Below are 18,318 nucleotides of genomic sequence, written 5' to 3'. Positions count from 1 at the left end.
GCCCAGGCCAGCAGGGGGGGTGACCTGTGCTCTAGGGCTGAGCCTCTGCCGGCTTCTCCATCTGCCCATGGAGCAGAGTTGCAAACGTGCTATCTGTTCCCTGACTTCCTCTTTGCCACCTGAGCTTCTCCAGGAATTCTCTGGTCACGGCTTCTGGGAAAGGCCTTCAGGGGCCACACTTCCTCGAGTGAGGTGGCCCTGGGCCAGAGGGTACCTGGCCTCTCCCAGCTCTGAAACCTGTAGCTCTGACAGCCTGTGGAGTTGAAAGGACCATAAGTACAGAGCAGCACTACTCACCTTTCAATGATGTCCAGGCGCAGTTGGTGACCATAAGGCAAGGTGATGAGCTCCAGCCCTGAGTTTACGCCCATGTTCTTCCTCATCTCTTCCGAGACTTCAAGTATCCTCGCAACCTGTCAAGAACACAGGTTGAAATGAACTGGACCAGGAAGTGGGCTTGCTGCGAACATGGAAAGAAATACACTAAACTGGGACACTGTGGATGCACTTGACTTGTGACACTTTTGAACAGCAGCATCTGAAAATACAGTCTTAATACACTATTTGGAGGCTTTTGATACATATACTGGAATGTAAAACCTGGCAGGAAAGTACCTAGATTGGTCTGCAGATTTGGTGTTTCTGCCCGGCCAGAGAACGGTGTGGTTCTTCGAGCTTGTGTCTAACATGGCTGGATCCTGCTGCTAGGTTTGCCGCCAACAGCAGGGCTGTGTGCACACGGAGCAGGCTGATCCCCGGCAGTGGAAAAGTGGAGCTGCGTCCAAGAGCCACTCTGCTGCAGGCTCTGCCGTTCATGTTCTCGCTTAACGGCAGGGCTGGCTCCTATTACCCGTAATTACGCCTCTCCTGGGCTCAGTAAACGCACTGTACATCTGGAAACTATTAGAAACATGTACGGCTATGTGAAACCTGAGGTCTCAAACACACCCACTTCTCCCCCTGAGAGGTCTTCCTTAAAGAAAATCTGGTTTGTCTGTCCCAGTCAGCACTCCCCATCTCAGTTCCAGTGTGTGAGCACAGCTTATTGGAATCAGGTATTAGTTAACCACTTATAGTTATTACATTACCTCCAAATGCTACAGCTGAGTCAGGGCATCTCTAGACCGGGGCTGCTGACACTCACAGAGCACTGATACGTTGATACTAACAGCGCAATGAGCAGGTGTGTGTGTGTGCTAAGTCGCTTCAGTTGTGTCCGACTGCAACCCTATGGACTGGAGCCTGCCAGGCTGTCCATGGGATTCTCCAGGAAAGAATCCTGGAGTGGGTTGCCATGCCCTCCTCCAGGGGATTTTCCCATTGAACCCACATCTCCTGTGGCTTCTGCATTGCAGGCAGATTCTTGACTGCTAAAACACCAGGGGAGGTCCAACTAGCAGATACAATGGGTCAAACCATCCCTGGACATGTGGAGGCACAGGACAATTCCTTTCCTTGTTCCTGTGGAGTTGTCCTCCACGATAATTATCCTGAGCATATGAACAGTCCAGGTGTCTTCGTAACAGTCCACCAAAAACTTCTGGCAGTTTAGCTGATATTAACCTTGACCTTTAAATTCTGTAGTTGAGCAAAGGCACCACCATCGGTCCTGGGGATGAGCTGTCCAGTGCAGACTCCAGAAGAAGATGCAGGATTCATCTGCTCTCAGCCTCAGTTTCCCCTTCTCTAAAACAACTGCTGAGTTTACCTTCCTCAAGGACTTTGCCAAGGATCAAATGACCCTAAAACCTGAGCTATTTACAAAGCCAAGTTATGAATCACTGGCCACATGGAAGGGGGAAGAATTCTGGCCCGATCTCTGGAAAGAGATTTACGCCTTGACCATGGCAAGGCAGCCCAGATGGACACCCTGGTCACCTGCAGTCACACACTCTTTGCTTGTTTAGACATCTGCCCTGTCACAGGCTCCAAACCTAATACATTCAGTCCACACACACTGTGTGTAATAGTCAGAGGCTTGTCACTGATTCACTTTTATTCTGGAAGCTGTATTCCCCTCTTGCCTGTTTTCCTTCAGTGTAAACATGCACTCCCCTGGTCACTTTCCTGACGTATTACCAGGAAATGCCAACACCTGGTTGCCCCAAGGCTGAGCTCTGGGGCAAGGGGTCCTGAGGTCACAGTGCAGCCTGGATTAGGTCTCCTGGGAAAGCCTGGGGCCATGATGCTCAGAGAGGGAGAGGAAGGACGAGCACTTCTAGAGGATTCACTGTGAGCTGGACTCGGCGGGGCAGAATGACACCCGTCCTCATGAGACCTGGCTGCCTTCTGCTCTCCAGATCTTAGCCATCCTGGCTCTGCAGGGTCTCCTAGTTTTGTCCGCTCTTCATCCGACTGCCTGGGGAAGAGCTGCGGTGACCCAGTGGAGCCCTGACAGGGGCCTGGCTGGCCTTCTTCCCAGCTGCCAGGAACCATCTACCGAGAAATGAGGTCGCCATCTCGGTTGCCCTCTGTAGAGGACTCTGATGGGCACTCTGCACTTACGGGCCTGTCTCCCTCACTGAACTGCAGAGTGCCCTGAAGGAAGCAACCTGGAAGGAGCCCAGAAGTAGAGATTTAAAAACAAAGACAGACAGATTTGCCAGGCCCTCCCTTTACAGACCCCATTTCCCTCACTACCCGTCCAGAGTGAATCCTTCATAAACCAATACCCTTCTCTCCCATGGTTCCTGGCCTCTCAGTCTCTGCAAGTGTGCGCTGCCCGCCACCTGGAAGATGCTTTTGTGTTCTGCATCACCAGCTCCTATTCAGCCTTCAAAGCTTGTCTCAGAAATCCCCACCCTGACCCCTCCCTCCGCTATGTTTGAGACCCTACCTTGGAGGCCCTGCAGAGCATTTCCCACCTGGACCGTGGTCCAAATTCTACGTCACTGTCGCTCCTGCCTCTCCCACTATGACCTGGCCTGACCTGACCTGGCCCACAGTTGGTGTTCAATCAAGGCTCAATACATAACACTAGGGAACCGTCACTCAGCCTCAGTCTGGGACAGGCACTGTATGAGGGCTTTAGTCTTCATAAGCACCTGGGTTGTGGCGTTCTTCTCCCTTTAGAAACTCTGAGAGGCGGTGGGCGGGGGGTGGGTGGGGGGGTTAGACTCAGGCAGCTCACCCCCAGAGGCCAGGCCCTTGGCCACTGGGCCTGTCTCCTTCTAGCTTCTGCAGAGACAAGTGGGTAAAGCAGGGCGTTACCCATTCACAGGGTGGGAGCAGCTCAGTGGACGCCCACCCAGCCCCAGCCTGCAAAGGGGCTTACCCTGCTGCCTCCAGGCATTCAGGACCACCCACAGGCCCCACAGGCTGGGCTGTGGGCACAGGTGGGAACCAGCATTTGGGCCCTGGATGCTGCCCAGGCCAGCTCTAGGCTTCCGGGTGGGCTGGTCTGGTTGCAGTTAGGTGACAACAGCCTTTGTTTTACTTCTTAGAGACGCTTGCTGCTCCTGCTGTGTTGGCAAAGCCCGGCAGTCAGTAGTTCAGGAAGAGGATAAGGAAATGAGGGCGGAGGAAGACGAAACAGCCCCGCCCTGGGGGCTGGGGGTGGGCTCATCGTCAGGGGGCTCCCGCTCAGGTCTCTGCCTCGCTGCCTGGGGGCTTCATCCAGCGCCTCTTCCAGGGGTGCCTAAAGGCATACGGGGGGAGTGGGACCCCCACCAGGAGGACAGAATGCAGACAGAGAAACAGAACAAAGAGGAGGCTACACATTCCTTCAGCTGAGAACAGACTGCCAAGGCAGTGGGAAGGTTCCAGACTCCTGTGAAGAGCAGTCGGGCCTCTCACCTCCTCCTAGACAGTGATACTAACCAAGTCCTGCCTGAGAACACAGCGGGGAAGCATTCATTTCCTCCCAGAAATTAGGCTGTTCTATAAACCCAGAGCCATGTTCCCACAAGGAGCTTCCTCCACCGAGAACTCAGACAGGTTCACACCAGGCTCCTGGCCTGCTGGTGTGGTTCTGCTGTCTCAGACCCAGGGCCTATTCATACCAACTAGAACAGGAGACTAAATCCTCTTCCTGTCCAAACAGGTTTAGCTCCCTCTGAATGAGGTAAGGTCTTAACAAGGAAAATTATCTGACCACTTGGGGCCCTGCCCAAGGACACCCAGTGAACCACACAGACAGTCCTTGTTCCTCCAACACAGCCCCATTCCTGGCAGCCCCTCGGCTGTTTGCCCCGAAACAGCCAGCGCCTGCTTAATATTCCTCAAGACAGCTTTGGGAGGTCCCATGCGCCCTGTGAGCCTCCATCAACCGAGGAACTCCCTGGGGAATGCTTGGAGATTAGATTTCCTGCCATGATTCATGACCCAGGAAATTTATTTAGGAAAACCAGTTCCTCAGTAAGCCCTGACCTTTGAAGCTAATTGACTTCACTGAGCTACAAATGAAAAAGGGCTTTAAATCTAAGGCCTCATCTGTTGCTCAAATGAAGGGATCTGTCTCCTTATATTGAGGGGTGGGCTGAGCACACCCCAGCCTTAAACGCTTGCTTTCGAGAAATTACTCTCTGAAGGATGAGGTTGTCTTGGGGCCAGCTATGAACAAAAGCCACCCATATCTAAAAGAAATGCATCAAAAATGATGATAATTTTTTTAAAATGATGATGTAAACAGAGGTTTATGTAGTCACTTGGAAAGATAGTCATGCTATGTTGTTCCATGAAAGACAAAAAAGGTTTGAAGTGGTATGCGTAGGCCTGTGGCATTTCTGTGGTAAACAAATAGATATGCGTGCAATTATTTACACATCTATTGGCGGAACAAATGTTAACAACGGTGATCACCAAGAAACTGGATTTTGTGTGGTTTTCATTTTTTTTCTCCTAATCTGTATTGTGTAATTTTTCTAAAATGATATCTTTTATAATTGTTTTATATTTTTTCTCAACTGAGCAAGTAACTTTAAAAATTTTACCCTAAAGACCATTTTCATAACAATAAAAATAAATATATAATGTACATATGTGGCATATAATGAAATAAAAACCACGAAATCTCTGCTACTCCAGAAACTCCATTTTCATCTACAATCTACTCTTCTTTGGACTTGACTTCATCAGTTCTGATGGAGTTGAGGCAGGGGGAGAATTGAAAATTCACACGAGCTGGGAGAAGGGCATGGCAGGGGTTGGGGGAGGAGAGTAGGGCCCTGGGTGGCCCTGTATCCTTCTGTCCCAGGTGAATTTCACAAGCTTCCTGCCTGGGCAAGGGTTGTCACAGCCTGGGTTCCCACCCCTTCAATAAATCCCACACCCAGGTCATCATCTCCATTGTCCTATGAGCAAACAAGCCACAAGGTAAGGCAGAATGAGGCCCAGACAGAACCCCCTTTCAAGCATCTGGAAATCCCTCCGGCACCTACCTTGCAGTCCACGCTGAGCAAGTGCTGGGCAATGACCTTGGGGTCACTGTTGGTGAACAGTTCTTTTGCACGTTTCAGCATTGAAGTTTCCAGGGGCTTGTTCTCAGGAGGAAGCAGCTTCGACTCAAAGTCGTTGGGCTTGAACGAAGAGGTGGTCTCTAGGAGGGGCATCACAAATGTGTCCTGGTCCTCCCGCCCTGTGTCCCCTGGGGCTGGCGGCGGCTTCCAAGGCCTCGTCCTATCATCATCATCAAGGATCAAGTAGCTGGTGTCAGAGTTCCGGGTGCCCAGCCCCCCATTCTGCTTGGCTGTCAGCAACTCCACGTAGCTGTCCTGGGCACAGAAGGGCAGCCTAGATGCCCCATCATAGCTGGCCGCCAAGGCTGGGTTCAGTTCGCAGTAGTTGGCTTCAGAGTTGAGCCAGATAGATGGAGACGGGGGAGCTTTGAGCAGGGGTGCCTTGCAGGGCTTGGGGGGCGGCTTGGGGCATAGCTGGCTGTCTGAGCCCCTCAGCGCCTCCCCTGGCCTGGCGTCTGAGGAGACCCTCCGCACCACAGCTGGACTCAGAGTGGGCTCGCTGCCCGTCCTGAACACTGGTGAGTTTGGGCAGGGGCTTGTGCCCACACTTGGGGACTGAGGAGGCAGCTTACCACCTGTGGAGGATAACAGAGGGTCAGAAAAAGCTCAGCTGTGAGGCAAACACAAAACAGACAAAATTAGAGTGACAGCTTCTGGCCCTCAATTCATACCCTAGGGCTTTGATTTTTACCCACAAAAGACCAGCCAGTATGACCACTGCAGGTCTGGTCTAGAGCAGTCAAGAGCATGTCAAGGGCATAGGTGGCCCCATGCCACTTCTTGGGGAATTCTAAATCCTGGTGACTACCCACAGCTGGGCAGCAATGCCATTTTATGGTCACAGAAGGTTATACAGTCAAAACAGGGAAATACATCGAGCTTGGAGGGTGGTGAGTAATCTAACCTTACCCTAAGAAACATGTCTTTAGTCACATAGTATAAAAGGGGGAGGGGTCTGAGTCACTCTCAAAGCCAGAGTGGATCCTGCCAGCTTTAAGGAAGAGACAGAGACACATGGGGAAGGGAGAAAAAGATGCTGAGAAAACCCACTTTCAAACAGTTTATGAAGGGGTGACAGGAAAAATCACCCTGTGGTTCCCCAAGGAAGGTCTGTTACAAAAATAATGAAAAACAATCCCATTGCCTATTAGCACAATTGCTTACCTGGTTTCCCCGCATCCCACAGCATCTCACTCTTCCAGCTGTGACAGCAGAATGGAGAGGAGGCGGGGTTTCTACCAGGAACCCCAGGACTGACCCATTCACCCTCTCCCCAGGGAGGAGACCAAGGGGAAGGCACGTTTGTCATGATGACCACCAGTTTGCAGTTGGGCTCAGAGTCAGGAAACCTAGGTTCAAATGCTGGCTTCACCACTTACTAGACAGATGCATCTAGACAGGTCAATTATATCCATGCCTCAGTCTCCTCACCAAAAAGAGGATAACCATGCTCACCTTTAAGGCTTCTTATGAGACTTAAAAGCTAGCACACATTAAGCATCCAGGCTCTCCTGTGGCTCAGATGGTAAAGAATCTGCCTGCAATGCTGGAGACCTGGGTTTGATCCCTGGGATGGGAAGATACCCTGGAGAAGGAAATGGCAACCCACTCCGGTATTCTTGCCTGGAGAATTCCATGGACAGAGGAATCTGGTCCATGGGCTCACAAAGAATTGGACACGACTGAGTGACTAACACACACACACACAGAGTACATGGGGTTGCAAAGAGTCGGACACAACTGAGTAACACACACACACACACACACACACACACACACACAGCATCCAGCTCAGTGATTCGCGTCTGGATACAGTTCTATGAACCCCTCAGCCTCCAGACGTGGAGTCTTATGTCCTTCCCAAATTAGGTGACCAGAAGGAGCAGGGGAGACAGCCTGCAGAAAATCAGGGGAACACCGTCACCCTCCTCCCCCCAAAATTCCCAAAGACTTACCAATTGGCAGGTAACTTTCTGACTGGTGGGCTTTGAGGGACAAGGCTCTTCTGTCCTGCATGTGATCCAGGCAGGCTGGCTGGCTCCCACTCTTCTCTTTATTTCTGAAGCAAAAGACAAATAGGGCAGAAACATGTCATTAAATCATAAAACCTTTAGGCAACATCATGGAAAGTTTAAAAAAAGAAAAAGACTGCTCAGAATGAGAGCACTCCCGTATAGCCTAAGAGTAAAGGAACGTTGGCTGGAGGAGGAAATCACTGATGGGGGTGATTAGTACATGACTGTGCCATGGGCTCCTTGCCGTGTCCCCAGGACCCATCCAGTTAGATCCCCGGCTGCTGCTTCTGAGTCTTTCCATCCTGTTAAGCAGAGCAGGGTAAAGGCTTCAAGATACTCTCAGGAAAATCTGATAAGCTGGAATGTGTACTTTCAACAGCGCCTAAAATTACTTACAGACCCAGGAGGAATGACTTGTATAACTAACACGCGTTTTCCACCAAGCCTTTCAGTGTCACAGTTAGGAAGGAGGCTGTGGGGCAGTTTCCAGTGGAAAGTTCAGCGTCCCCCAAATAACCTGCAGGATTGCCCAGGGAGGCTGTCATACCCATTCAGAAGGACCCCACTGGGGGATCCCCTGGCCAGCCTCCTTGCGCTGAGTCGGGGAAAGGGCTGTGGGGTCATCAAGCAAGCCGGGAGGCACAGGACACAGCATCACAGGAAAAGTAGACCCTAATGACACGATTCACCAGCATGGCTCTGCCCCTTGCCAGTTCAGACTGGCAGTTTCTCTGATTGGGAAGCACAGAGCACAGCAGCGCAGGGCAAGCAGGCCCAGCAGACCCTAGTGACACAGTTCGCCAGCATGGCTCTAACTCTGCCCGTTCAGATCAGGAATTACTCTAATTAGCACCAAAGAACAGAATCTCCTGTTAGCTAAAACAGAAAGCACTTCACCAGTCGAGTGGTAATGAACTTTATTAGTCACCACCCCCAACCCCCAAACTTATGTTACAGAAATTGTGAAAGTTCTTTCCTACCTTTGCAGACAACCAGAGGGAAAAAAAAAAAACAACAAAACCAAACAGCCCCCAAACTCCAGCAACCCCTCAGAGATAAGGCTGGGCAGAGGGCAAATTCCAAAAGGCAGTGGCTTCAGTGAAGCGATATTTAAGCAGTGATCCCCACCAGCAGTCAGACTCCGTGGTCATACACTGGCCTGAAATGTAACCTGGCCGAGCGCACACCTTTTTGGGGGGGTGGGGGCAACCATTTGGCCTGACGTCAGGGAATGTGGGGAACCACTGGCAGGCGGAGGGGCAGGGCTTCCAGCCTCTTCCGTGTTGAGTCCACCCCACCCCCACGTCTAGGTCTTTCTGGACTTGCAGCCTATGCCAAGTGTGATAAGGCTTAGCAAACTCTGCTTTCAAAGGGCAATCCCCAAGAGTGGCTCTGTTAGCTTTGTGTTATCAACATGGAGACTTTCTAAGCTTTTCTTTCATTTTTATCTTAAAAATTTTTTTTTGTATTTTAAATTCAGGTTGTTGAGGGTAGAGCAAGGGGCCTTCCTTCCCAGCACTGTTCCTAGCAGGGGTTCTGCGGGTCACCTTGGCTCTGTTCACATTAACTCCCTACTCATTAGTTGATCAACCAACCCCTAACTCCCAAAAGAACAGAAGATAGCGTTTTAATAGTAGGCTGGTACAAAAGTAATTGCAACTTTGGACTATGAATTTTAAATCTTATAACTAGGCTCAAACACATCTTTATTAATCAAAATACGAACCATTACCATCAACATGTTTCTTTGCCAAGGAGAAATAAGTTTGTTTATTCCTGTAGCATAAAAATCCATGCTTTGAGATTCAATGAACTCTTCTGGAAAGCATTTTCTGCCTCCTGCTGGATGTGGAAGCATTTTCCCTGCGAAAAGTTGTTGAGATGATTGAAGAAGCAGTAGTCGGTTGGTGAGAGGTCAGGTGAATATGGTGGATGAGACAAAACTCTGCAGCCCAATTCGTTCAACTTTTGAAGTGTTGGTTGTGTGACATTTGGTCAGGTGGTTTGGAGAAAAATTGGGCCCTTGCTGATGACCAGTGCGGCTTCCCTGGTGGTTAAAGCGTCTGCCTGCAATGCGGGAGACCCAGGTTCAATCCTTGGGTTAGGAAGATCCCCTGGAGAAGGAAATGGCAACCCACTCCAGTGTTCTTGCCTGGAGAATCCCATGGATGGAGGAGCCTGGTGGGCTACAGTCCACAGGGTCGCAAAGAGTCAGACACGAGTGAGTGACTTCACTTTCACTTTTGATGACCAATGCCGGCTGCAGCTGTTGCAGTTTTTGGTTCATCTCATTGATTTGCTGAGCTTCCTTCTCCGATGTAATGGTTTCACTGGGATTCAGAAAGTTGTAATGGAACAGACTGGCAGCAGACCACCAAACAGTGACCATGACCGTTTTTTGGTGCAAGTCTGGCTTTGGGAAATGCTTTGGAGCTTCTATTCGGTCCAACCGCTGAGCTGGTTGTCGTCAGCTGTTGTGTATAATCCACTTTTTGTCGTGCGTCACAATCAGATTGAGAAATGGTTCATTATGGTTGCATAGAATAAGTGAAGATGATGCTTCAAAACGACAGTTTTTTAAATTTGTGGTCAGTTCATGAGGTATCCACTTATCAAGTTTTTTCATCTGTCCAGTTTGCTTCAAGGGCGGAACAACCATAGCATGAGTTCTTTGGCAACTTCCCTTGTAGTTGTAAGAGGAGCTTTGAAGATGCTCTCAAATGATTGTCGTCAACTTTCAGCGGCCGGCCACTATGCTCCTCATCTTCAAGGCTCTCATCTCCTTTGCAAAACTTCTTGAACCACCACTGCATTGTACAGTCATTCAAAGTTCCTGGGCCAAATACATTGTTGATGTTGCAAGTTGTCTCTGCTTTTGACCCATTTTGAACTCGAATAAGAAAATCATTTGAATTTGCTTTTTTTCTAACATCATTTCCATAGTCTAAAATAAATATAATGCACAGCGTCTTGCCAACTTTTCTTTCTTGGCAGCTAGATAACACGCTCAAGGACTCCTCACTGCCTGAGAGACAAGTCCAGTATTAACCCAGGGCACATCACTTGTAATCGATGGTGGGGCTAGCCCAGCACTCAGTTCTCTGAACTCTTCTCTCCAAGATCCCCCAGGGGTCAGCCTGCAGCCCCCAGACTCTCAAAATCATCTGTCTTAGGAATCTCATCTCTTCTGACCTAGTCAATCACCCTTTCTGTGTGGACCAAGTCCTCATCTAAGCTTTCAGGACTAACTTCACTTCCTAATTCCAGAGCTGTTGCTGGACACTGGCCCTTTGCAAGCCCACAAGTCGCCCCTCAGATGGAGCAACTGGTTTTCCTCCGAAGTCTACCCACTCTGGTCCCTCCTTTGGTATCTGACTTGCCTGTCTCCATCTCCCCACAAGAAGAGGTGTCAGGAAGCCTGGTTCTGAGCCTCCTGACTTTCCTCGCTACTCCATCTGCATAGCCTGATCCTTCATAGCTCACTAGCTGCCTTCCTGCTCCTCTCCCCTCTCACCCTTCTTGCATATCACCATTCCGTCTTGTTCTTAGGACACTCCATTCCCCATGTTAAGTCTTTGAGGCGCTTCAAAGTCTGGCACGAAAGCCTCCGTGATCTGGTGGGGTCAGCTCCCTAAACCTCCCTCTGTCAGCCCCCTGCGTGGACAGACCCTTTGTTCCAGTTCCTCCAGTTTCCACACTCAGAGCCACGCTTGCCCTTTTCTAACTCTGCAACTCAGGCTCTGTCTGAGCCTCCTCCCTCCAGGGGCACACCCTCCCCTCTGCAGCATCTATCCAAATGTCCCCTAGCTTTCAGACCAGCCGGAATCCTTACCTCCTTCACAAGGTCTCTCCTGGTCAGCCTTCCCCTTCCTCAGCAACAGCACCATTTTTTTTTTTTTTTTTGGGGGGGGGGGGCACCAACTCAACTGGCAACTGGGCTTCCCAAGTAGCACTAGTAATAAAGAACCCACCTGCCTTGGGAGACCTAAGACACGCAGGCTCGATCCTGGATTGGAAAGATCCCCTGGAGGAGGGCGTGGCAACCCACTCCAGTATTCTTGCCTGGAGAATCCCATGGACAGAGCAACCTGAAGGGCCAGTCCATGGGGTCATAAAGAGTCGGGCACGACTGAAGCGACAGCACAACTGGGAACTAACCGCGCAATGTCTTGTGTCCGCGATTCCAGCGCCACTTGGAGTTCCACTAACATCTTTCATTGTTCCTCTGCTCCTATGGGAAGCTCGTCTGCTGAGCAGAGCTGGGCCCTGGCCAGGTGAGTGCCCCCCATGGTCCCAACACCACCCGAGGAGGCCCTGACTCACCTGAGGAGGTTGCCCCTGGGCAAGCCCTGCTCTCGGGCCTGGGTTCCGCCCACAGTGAGGCTCAGCCTCTTGGCCGCGTCCGGCCTCCCCTCAGCGAGGCTGCCCTCGTGGGCCCGGTCTGGGGAGGAGGCTCCGAAGCGCTCCTCCAGGCAACGCAGGGGCACCGTCCTGTTGACGGGCTGGGAGATGACGGCTCCGCTCTGCTGCGAGATGGGCCGCCGGCTGCCCACATAGCAGCGCACCAGGCCAGGGATGGAGTCGAAGCTCTCCATCTCAAACTGGTACTGCACGCGGCTGTAGGCCTCGCTGAGCCGCACCACCGTCCGGCGGATCTTGAAGTGCTGAGGGAGGTTCTTCCACTGGCAGGTCAGGACGAAGTCTCCCGGGCTGGACAGAGAATCACGAACCAGGAAGTCACCGTCTCGCCGCATGAGGCTTTCTGACACCTTTGGGACAGAATGGCGAGTGAGGAACAGGCAAGGCAAGCTTAGCTGCACTATGGACAAGACTATAATGTCTCCTCTTCCTCGGTCGGCTCTTTATTTTGTCAAATTCTGAGAAGATTCATTCACTTATGAGCTATTTGTTGATCACCTACTGTGTGGCATCACCGACTCAATGGACATGAGTTTGAACAAGCTCTGGGAGGTGGTGAAGGACAGGTAAGCTTGGCGTGCTGCAGTCTATGGGGTTGCAGGGTCGGACATGACTGAACAGCAACAGCTGTGTGCCAAGTACTGCTGTAGGCACTGCATTTATATAGTGAATGAAGCTGAGCCTCCACTGGCTCAGAGCTTCTGTTTTCACTGCAGAGCTTCTATTCTAGTAGGACAAAAAAGGAACAGGTATGCCATGTCAGATGTTGTAAAGTTAAGGAAAAAGTAAATTGGGATGGGGGCTGTCCTTTTAAATATGGTGATTAGGAGGGTATCAGGAGAAGATGACATCTATGCAGACCTGAAGGATGTGAAGCGATAAAACTAAATTTGTGTCTGGTGGGTCTGATTCTTTCTCTCCCTGCAACACCTGGAGGAGGATGTTGGTTGTCATCTATGGGTCATCCTCAGAGCCCTCTCCAAAGGAACTCCTCTCCAGGCCTGGTGGGTGGGGAGGAGGAGGGTCTGCATGCAGGTGGAAGCCAGGGACAGTAGAACTAGACCTCTGAGGGTGGCTCTGGGCACACCGATTATTCTGTGGGCCTGGAACAAAGTGGCCAGTCTCTCATCCCACAGAGTTATTAGGAAGGTTATATATTTGCATACATAAGATATGAGGCATCCCTGGTGGCTCAGTTGGTAAAGAATCTGCCTGCAATTCAGGAGACCTAGGTTCAATCCCTGGGTTGGGAAGATCCTCTCGAGGAGCGCATGGCTACCCACTCCAGTATTCTTGCCTGGAGAATCCCCACAGGCAGAGGACCCTGGCAGGCTACAGTCCATGCCTTCGCAGAGTTGCGTAAGACTTAGCAACCAAACCACTGCCACATAATATACACAAAGCACTAGCACAGTGACTGGAACATAGCAGATGTTAAAAAAAATCATTAGCTATAAGGATACTGAAGTTGGTAACAAAAGGAGAATTTAAACTGTGTCGTAGAATGGTTGTTCCCATAGCTAGTCTGCCTGGGTTTGTATTCTGGCTCTTCCGTGAGACAAGTTACGTATACAAGTTACACTCCGTTACATCATCTGTAAACCAGGATAATATCTCCTACAGAGTAGCTATAAAGATTTAAAGGAGTAAAGTGTTAACTATGTATGTGTTAGTCAGAGTCGTGTCTGGCTCTTTGCAATCTCATGGACTATATAGCCTGCCAGGCTCCTCTGTCCATGGGATTCTCTAGTTAAGAATGCTGGGGTGGGTAACCATTCCCTTCTCCAGGAGATCTTCCCAATGCAAGGATCGAACTCAGGTCTCCTGCATTGCAGGTGGCTTCTTTACCATCTGAGCCACCAGGGAAGCCCTTCAGAGTTAACTACAACGATCATTATTATCGTTACAGTCTTTAGATATACAATCTAGATGATGTATAGCTGAAAATTTATCCTTATGGCAAGTGGGAAACAAATTTTATGATTATGATAAGGAGAATGATGGTGATGACAGATATCAGATTTATAAACTTTGACAAGTTTTCCAGGACCTGCCAACATTTGATCAGCTAGCTCAGAATAGTATGTTACCATGGTTACCTTAAAATTGCATCTTAGCCTTAAAAATGTTTTCACACAGAAATTCCACTTCTTGGAATTGAGCCTGAGGAAATGAGGATAGCGATGAACACAGTAGTTATCTTCAAGGGTTGGGAGACTGCCCAGTACAGAGCGGAGCAAACATACAATGGATGCAGACAATGGGGGCTGGTTGAGAACAACATTTCATAGCAGGAGAAAATTCCCAGGTTACATCATTAAGGGAAGAAAGTGGGCTGCTAAGTTATAGGCAAAATGAGCTCAAGCTTGATTTGGAAAAGTCTGGCAGGATTTATATCAAAATATTCATAGTGGTTATCTCCAGAAGGGAGAATTATGGGTGAGAGTTTAATTTGCTTCTTTTTTAATTCTATTTTCTATAATCAATTTTAAGCTAAAAGAAGAAAAGCAAAGTTGAAATAAGATTTCTTTCTTTGATGGTGCTGAGACTCTGCTACATTAGAAACAAAACAAACCCATTCACAATACGATGCCCCTCCCCCACCCCCCCTTTCCTGTCCTGTGGTCCTGAGTGACTGACTGGTCGGATCATGTTACAATAAAAACTCAAGGAAAATTCTATACCTCAATTCTGCATTTATTTTTCAATTTCTATACTATTAAATACAGAAACATGATTCATGGCTATGACCCAAAGGACAATCACACAAAGTATATTCTGGCCATGAGTCTGTGGTCGCTGGTATAATTCCTCTTCCCTATTTCTGGGCCAGGAGCCGGATAGGGCAAGAGTAGAGAATGAATAATTGCCGGCCCCACTAGGGCACAGGCGGCCTATTTCTCTGGGTTACCTGCCCTGATGATACCCTCTTTTCACCTGAAATTAAACCACGGCCTTAAGAAGGAAGCAGGCTCCACAGGGTATGAGGCTGCAGGCAGCTGGCCAAGAGTTCAATTAGCTGAACCACAGCCCGCCCTCATACTCCCCGAGGTGCCACCCTGCATGGCTGCCTCCCGCTGGGCTCGTGTTTACAGACCACAGAACACCTGCTTTTCCTTCATCCCCTCACTGGCCACAGGCAAATGGACTTTGAATTCCTGACCTTAGATCTTCCCAAGATCTCCTTAGAAACGGGCCTACGTTAAGTCACCGCAAACCACTTCATATTATTTCGTTTGGGCTGAACTGGAGCTTGCTCCTAATGGCCCTGGGCACATGACCCTGCGTGAGGGCGGGTACCTGTCGGGGGATGCGGCCGTGGTACCAGGCGTGGCTGCGCAGATCCTCACTGCTCAGCAGCAGCTCCTCCTCCAGCTCCTTCTTCAGCCTCTCGGGGGTCCTGTCCATGACGTGCCTCTCCTTGGAGAACTGCAACACAGGGTCCCCAGTCACCAGTGACCTTCCCACCCTGCTCAGACTGGCGAGCCCAGGCCAGCCACCTGGAGAAGACGGCCTTGCAGTCAGCTGCTTTGCTATCAAAGCGGTATATGCCCAAAGCCCCGGTCAGGTAGGGGAGCCTGGATAATGATTACAATTAGCTGTGACCTTTCATTTCTCTGGCTGCAAGTGTGCAGTAAAATTTTCACCTGCACACAGGGACTATGACAGCAGAGTTAGCCAAGCTGTTCCTTTTATCGGTTCTGCTCGTGTAGCAGCTGAAAACGTGGGGAGCAGGGTGGGGGGCACCAGGAAGAGAGATGTGCGGGGCATGAGGAATATCGAAGTTGCCTAGGGAGCTTCCTCGTTCTCCTTCTGAACTGTCCTGACACACAGCTGGGAAGGCCACAGTCCCCACCTGGCCCTGGAGGGACAATACTGTCCAAAGCGCTGCCTTGAGGACCTGAATTTTTTGTACTGGCCAACTCCAGTTCAGGATTGAGTTTGCTTTTAGAAACGTTTAGAGCAATTGGATAGAGTAAGGTCTCCTGCATCTACTAACAGAAGTCTGAGTTTGTGTTTTGTATGTAATTTTAACTTCATTTTTCTAATATTTCATTTTTTTTAATAACAGAGTAGAAATTAAAACTTCAAGAACTGGCTCTTCCTTCAGGCAGTTTGAGAATCACTATATCTAGGTCTTTGCCCAGTGGCCGGGACAGGAGTTCTGGGTGGGTCGCACTCACTGGGGTTTAATTTAGAACCCACGCCCACTTACAACATACGAACTGAACTTGGACACCTGCCTGGTTCCTAGCAAAACCAGGCTCAGGGACTATGGCTGAAGGTCATATAAGAAGGAAAGGGTCATGTCCTTGCATTTTCTCAATTTCCCCAGGTTGGCCTCAAAAGCCTGTAGGACTCACAAAACTATCCTCATCACTCTGCCCTGCACCTTAGCAAGGAAAGAGCCCCCAAACTGCCTTGACTCAAGGAAAAGACCTGGGGGCTTCCCTGGGGGCTCAGTGGTAAAGAAGCCACCTGCCAATTCAGGAGACACAGGTTTGATCCCTGATCCAGAAGTCCCCACAGGCCGCAGAGCAACTAAGCCCGCGTGCCACAACTACTGAGCTGGTGCTCTAGAGCCTGGGACCTCAACTTCTGAAGCCGGCGCAACCTCGAGTCTGCGCTCTGCAATGAGAGAAGCCATTGCAATGAGACGTCTGAGCACTGGCACTAGAGAAAAGCCCGTGCAGCAATGAAGACCCGGCAGAGCCAAAAGAAAATAAATAAAAAAATTTTTTTTAAAAAAGAAGAAGAAAAAGACTTGGGATTTTACCGCTGGATTCTTATCCTCAACCCATGAGGGCGCTGGCAGCAGAATGACTCCCGGGCCGCTTTCGAGGTGAGGCTCTGGCTTACTGATTATTTACTTCTCCCCTCTCCCCTTCCCCTCCACTCCTCACAGTGCAGGCCCTCGGGAGTGTTTGATGGATGAGCTGAATTCCTATCAAAGTGATGCTGATGCTGGCTGCCCACAGCGCCCGCAGGCATCAGCAGTGATGTCTGACGCTGTTGGCTTCGATCATTAATTATGTACAGGTACATCTGAAGAGAGCTCCTGGGGAAGACCTGAGCACAGAATGTAGGCTGTCAACCAGGCCACGTGTGCCATTCGTTTATTGTCTGTCTCACCTCCTGCTACGAGACCAGAGCCCATCTGCCTACCTTGCTGTTGCCCTCGAGAAGTGCATGAACACGTGGGCTACTCCCTACTCACTGAATGAACAGATAACCCAAGATGAGGAAGGTCTGTGACTTTTCTTAGTTATGAAAGTTCTGTTTCCTCTCAAATTATCTGAAACCCTGTTATAGTTGGGAGTGTTGCCATACAGCTACAGGATGATATTCCTCAATCTCCCTCTCTTACTGGGAGGTGCAGCCACATGACCAAGTTCTGGCCAAAGAAGGATAAACTGCCACGCTGGTGGGACTTGCAAGCTGAGATGTGATGGCTGGAGCTGCAACACCATCCTGGAGCATGAGGAAGAAGCCAAGCCACAGGAATGGGGGTGGGGGGTGGGGCGGGCAGAAGGCCTGAACAAGCCCAGGTCCCTCACAGCAGTAAGGCCAACCCCCCAGCCCCGGATTGCCCATTTCCAGGTCTTCCATGTAACCTCTCTTTTTTAAGCCTGTTATTTTCGGTGTTCCTCTCACTAGCAGCTGAGTTAAATCCTAGCTGATACTGTGACCCAGGCCTCTACTTAGCCACCCTGGCAATCTGTATGCCCAGCCTAAATCCCTTGTCCTGAGCCCTGAAAATGCAGCAACCAGCAGGTCCCATCCTCTGCATAACCCTCCACTGAAACTGCATTTGCCCTAAGCCCTGAAGCTATTGCCGTACTTCTGTTTGCATTCTCCTTGCTCCCTGATACCCAACACCCAGGCCATGTCCCCCCATCATCACCTTCTCTCTCTCTCAGCATCTCATCAACATCAAAGTTGTTTTTAACATTTATACATGACAATCTTTTTCTCTAGGTTTTGAGATAATATTGTTCACACTTGTTACCAAAAATATAAAATCAGCTCTGTTATTTCTGTCCTTAGAGGAAAGTCCACAATTACTGCTCTCTTCCCCTATGGACTTGAGAGGCGAGGCACTCTAGGGAGGTACCTAGAGGAGAGAGAAAAGATCAGAAAGACCGACCCTCTCAAATAATCTGGGACAGAAACCAGACTTCAAAAAATAAGCCCTTAAGCTCTTGCATAATTTGTGAAAAGTCAGGAGGTTACACAGTTGTCTAGACTTGTATTTTAAAAGAGGAGGAGGAGAAGGAAAAGGGAGGGAGATGGGGAGAGAAAGGGGAGAGGGGAGCGGGGGAGACAGAGCCACAGTGAGCAAGAACTGCAAAGGGCTCCTTATTTCAAGCTGGTGAGGGCTGGTTCTACCGCATTAAAAGGAGGCAGGTGGGCTGCTGGGAGCGTCT

The 18,318-nt window shown here is 49.9% G+C and overlaps 1 protein-coding gene across 7 annotated transcripts in view; it reads right to left on the bottom strand.

Moving 5' to 3' along the window:
- Positions 1–18,318, bottom strand: part of BCAR3 (BCAR3 adaptor protein, NSP family member) — a 152,504-nt gene that overhangs the window by 13,429 nt on the left and 120,757 nt on the right. For 5 of the 7 annotated variants that reach the window (XM_025288236.3, XM_044944666.2, XM_025288235.3 and 2 more), the window contains 5 exons: positions 15,191–15,319; positions 11,795–12,240; positions 7,412–7,515; positions 5,379–6,031; positions 298–413 (listed from right to left, as the gene is read on the bottom strand). In XM_025288236.3, the coding sequence (XP_025144021.2) occupies positions 298–413; positions 5,379–6,031; positions 7,412–7,515; positions 11,795–12,240; positions 15,191–15,319 (1,448 nt within the window). Of the gene's footprint in view, positions 1–297; positions 414–5,378; positions 6,032–7,411; positions 7,516–8,451; positions 8,927–11,794; positions 12,241–15,190; positions 15,320–18,318 lie in introns of those variants that run through there. The other 2 variants (XM_025288238.3, XM_025288240.3) reach the window with 2 other exon arrangements.

Source organism: Bubalus bubalis, chromosome 6, assembly GCF_019923935.1.
Source record: "Bubalus bubalis isolate 160015118507 breed Murrah chromosome 6, NDDB_SH_1, whole genome shotgun sequence".
NCBI lineage: Eukaryota > Metazoa > Chordata > Mammalia > Artiodactyla > Bovidae > Bubalus > Bubalus bubalis.
Note: the sequence above shows the minus strand (reverse complement) of the source record. Positions and strands in the feature narration are given on the sequence as shown.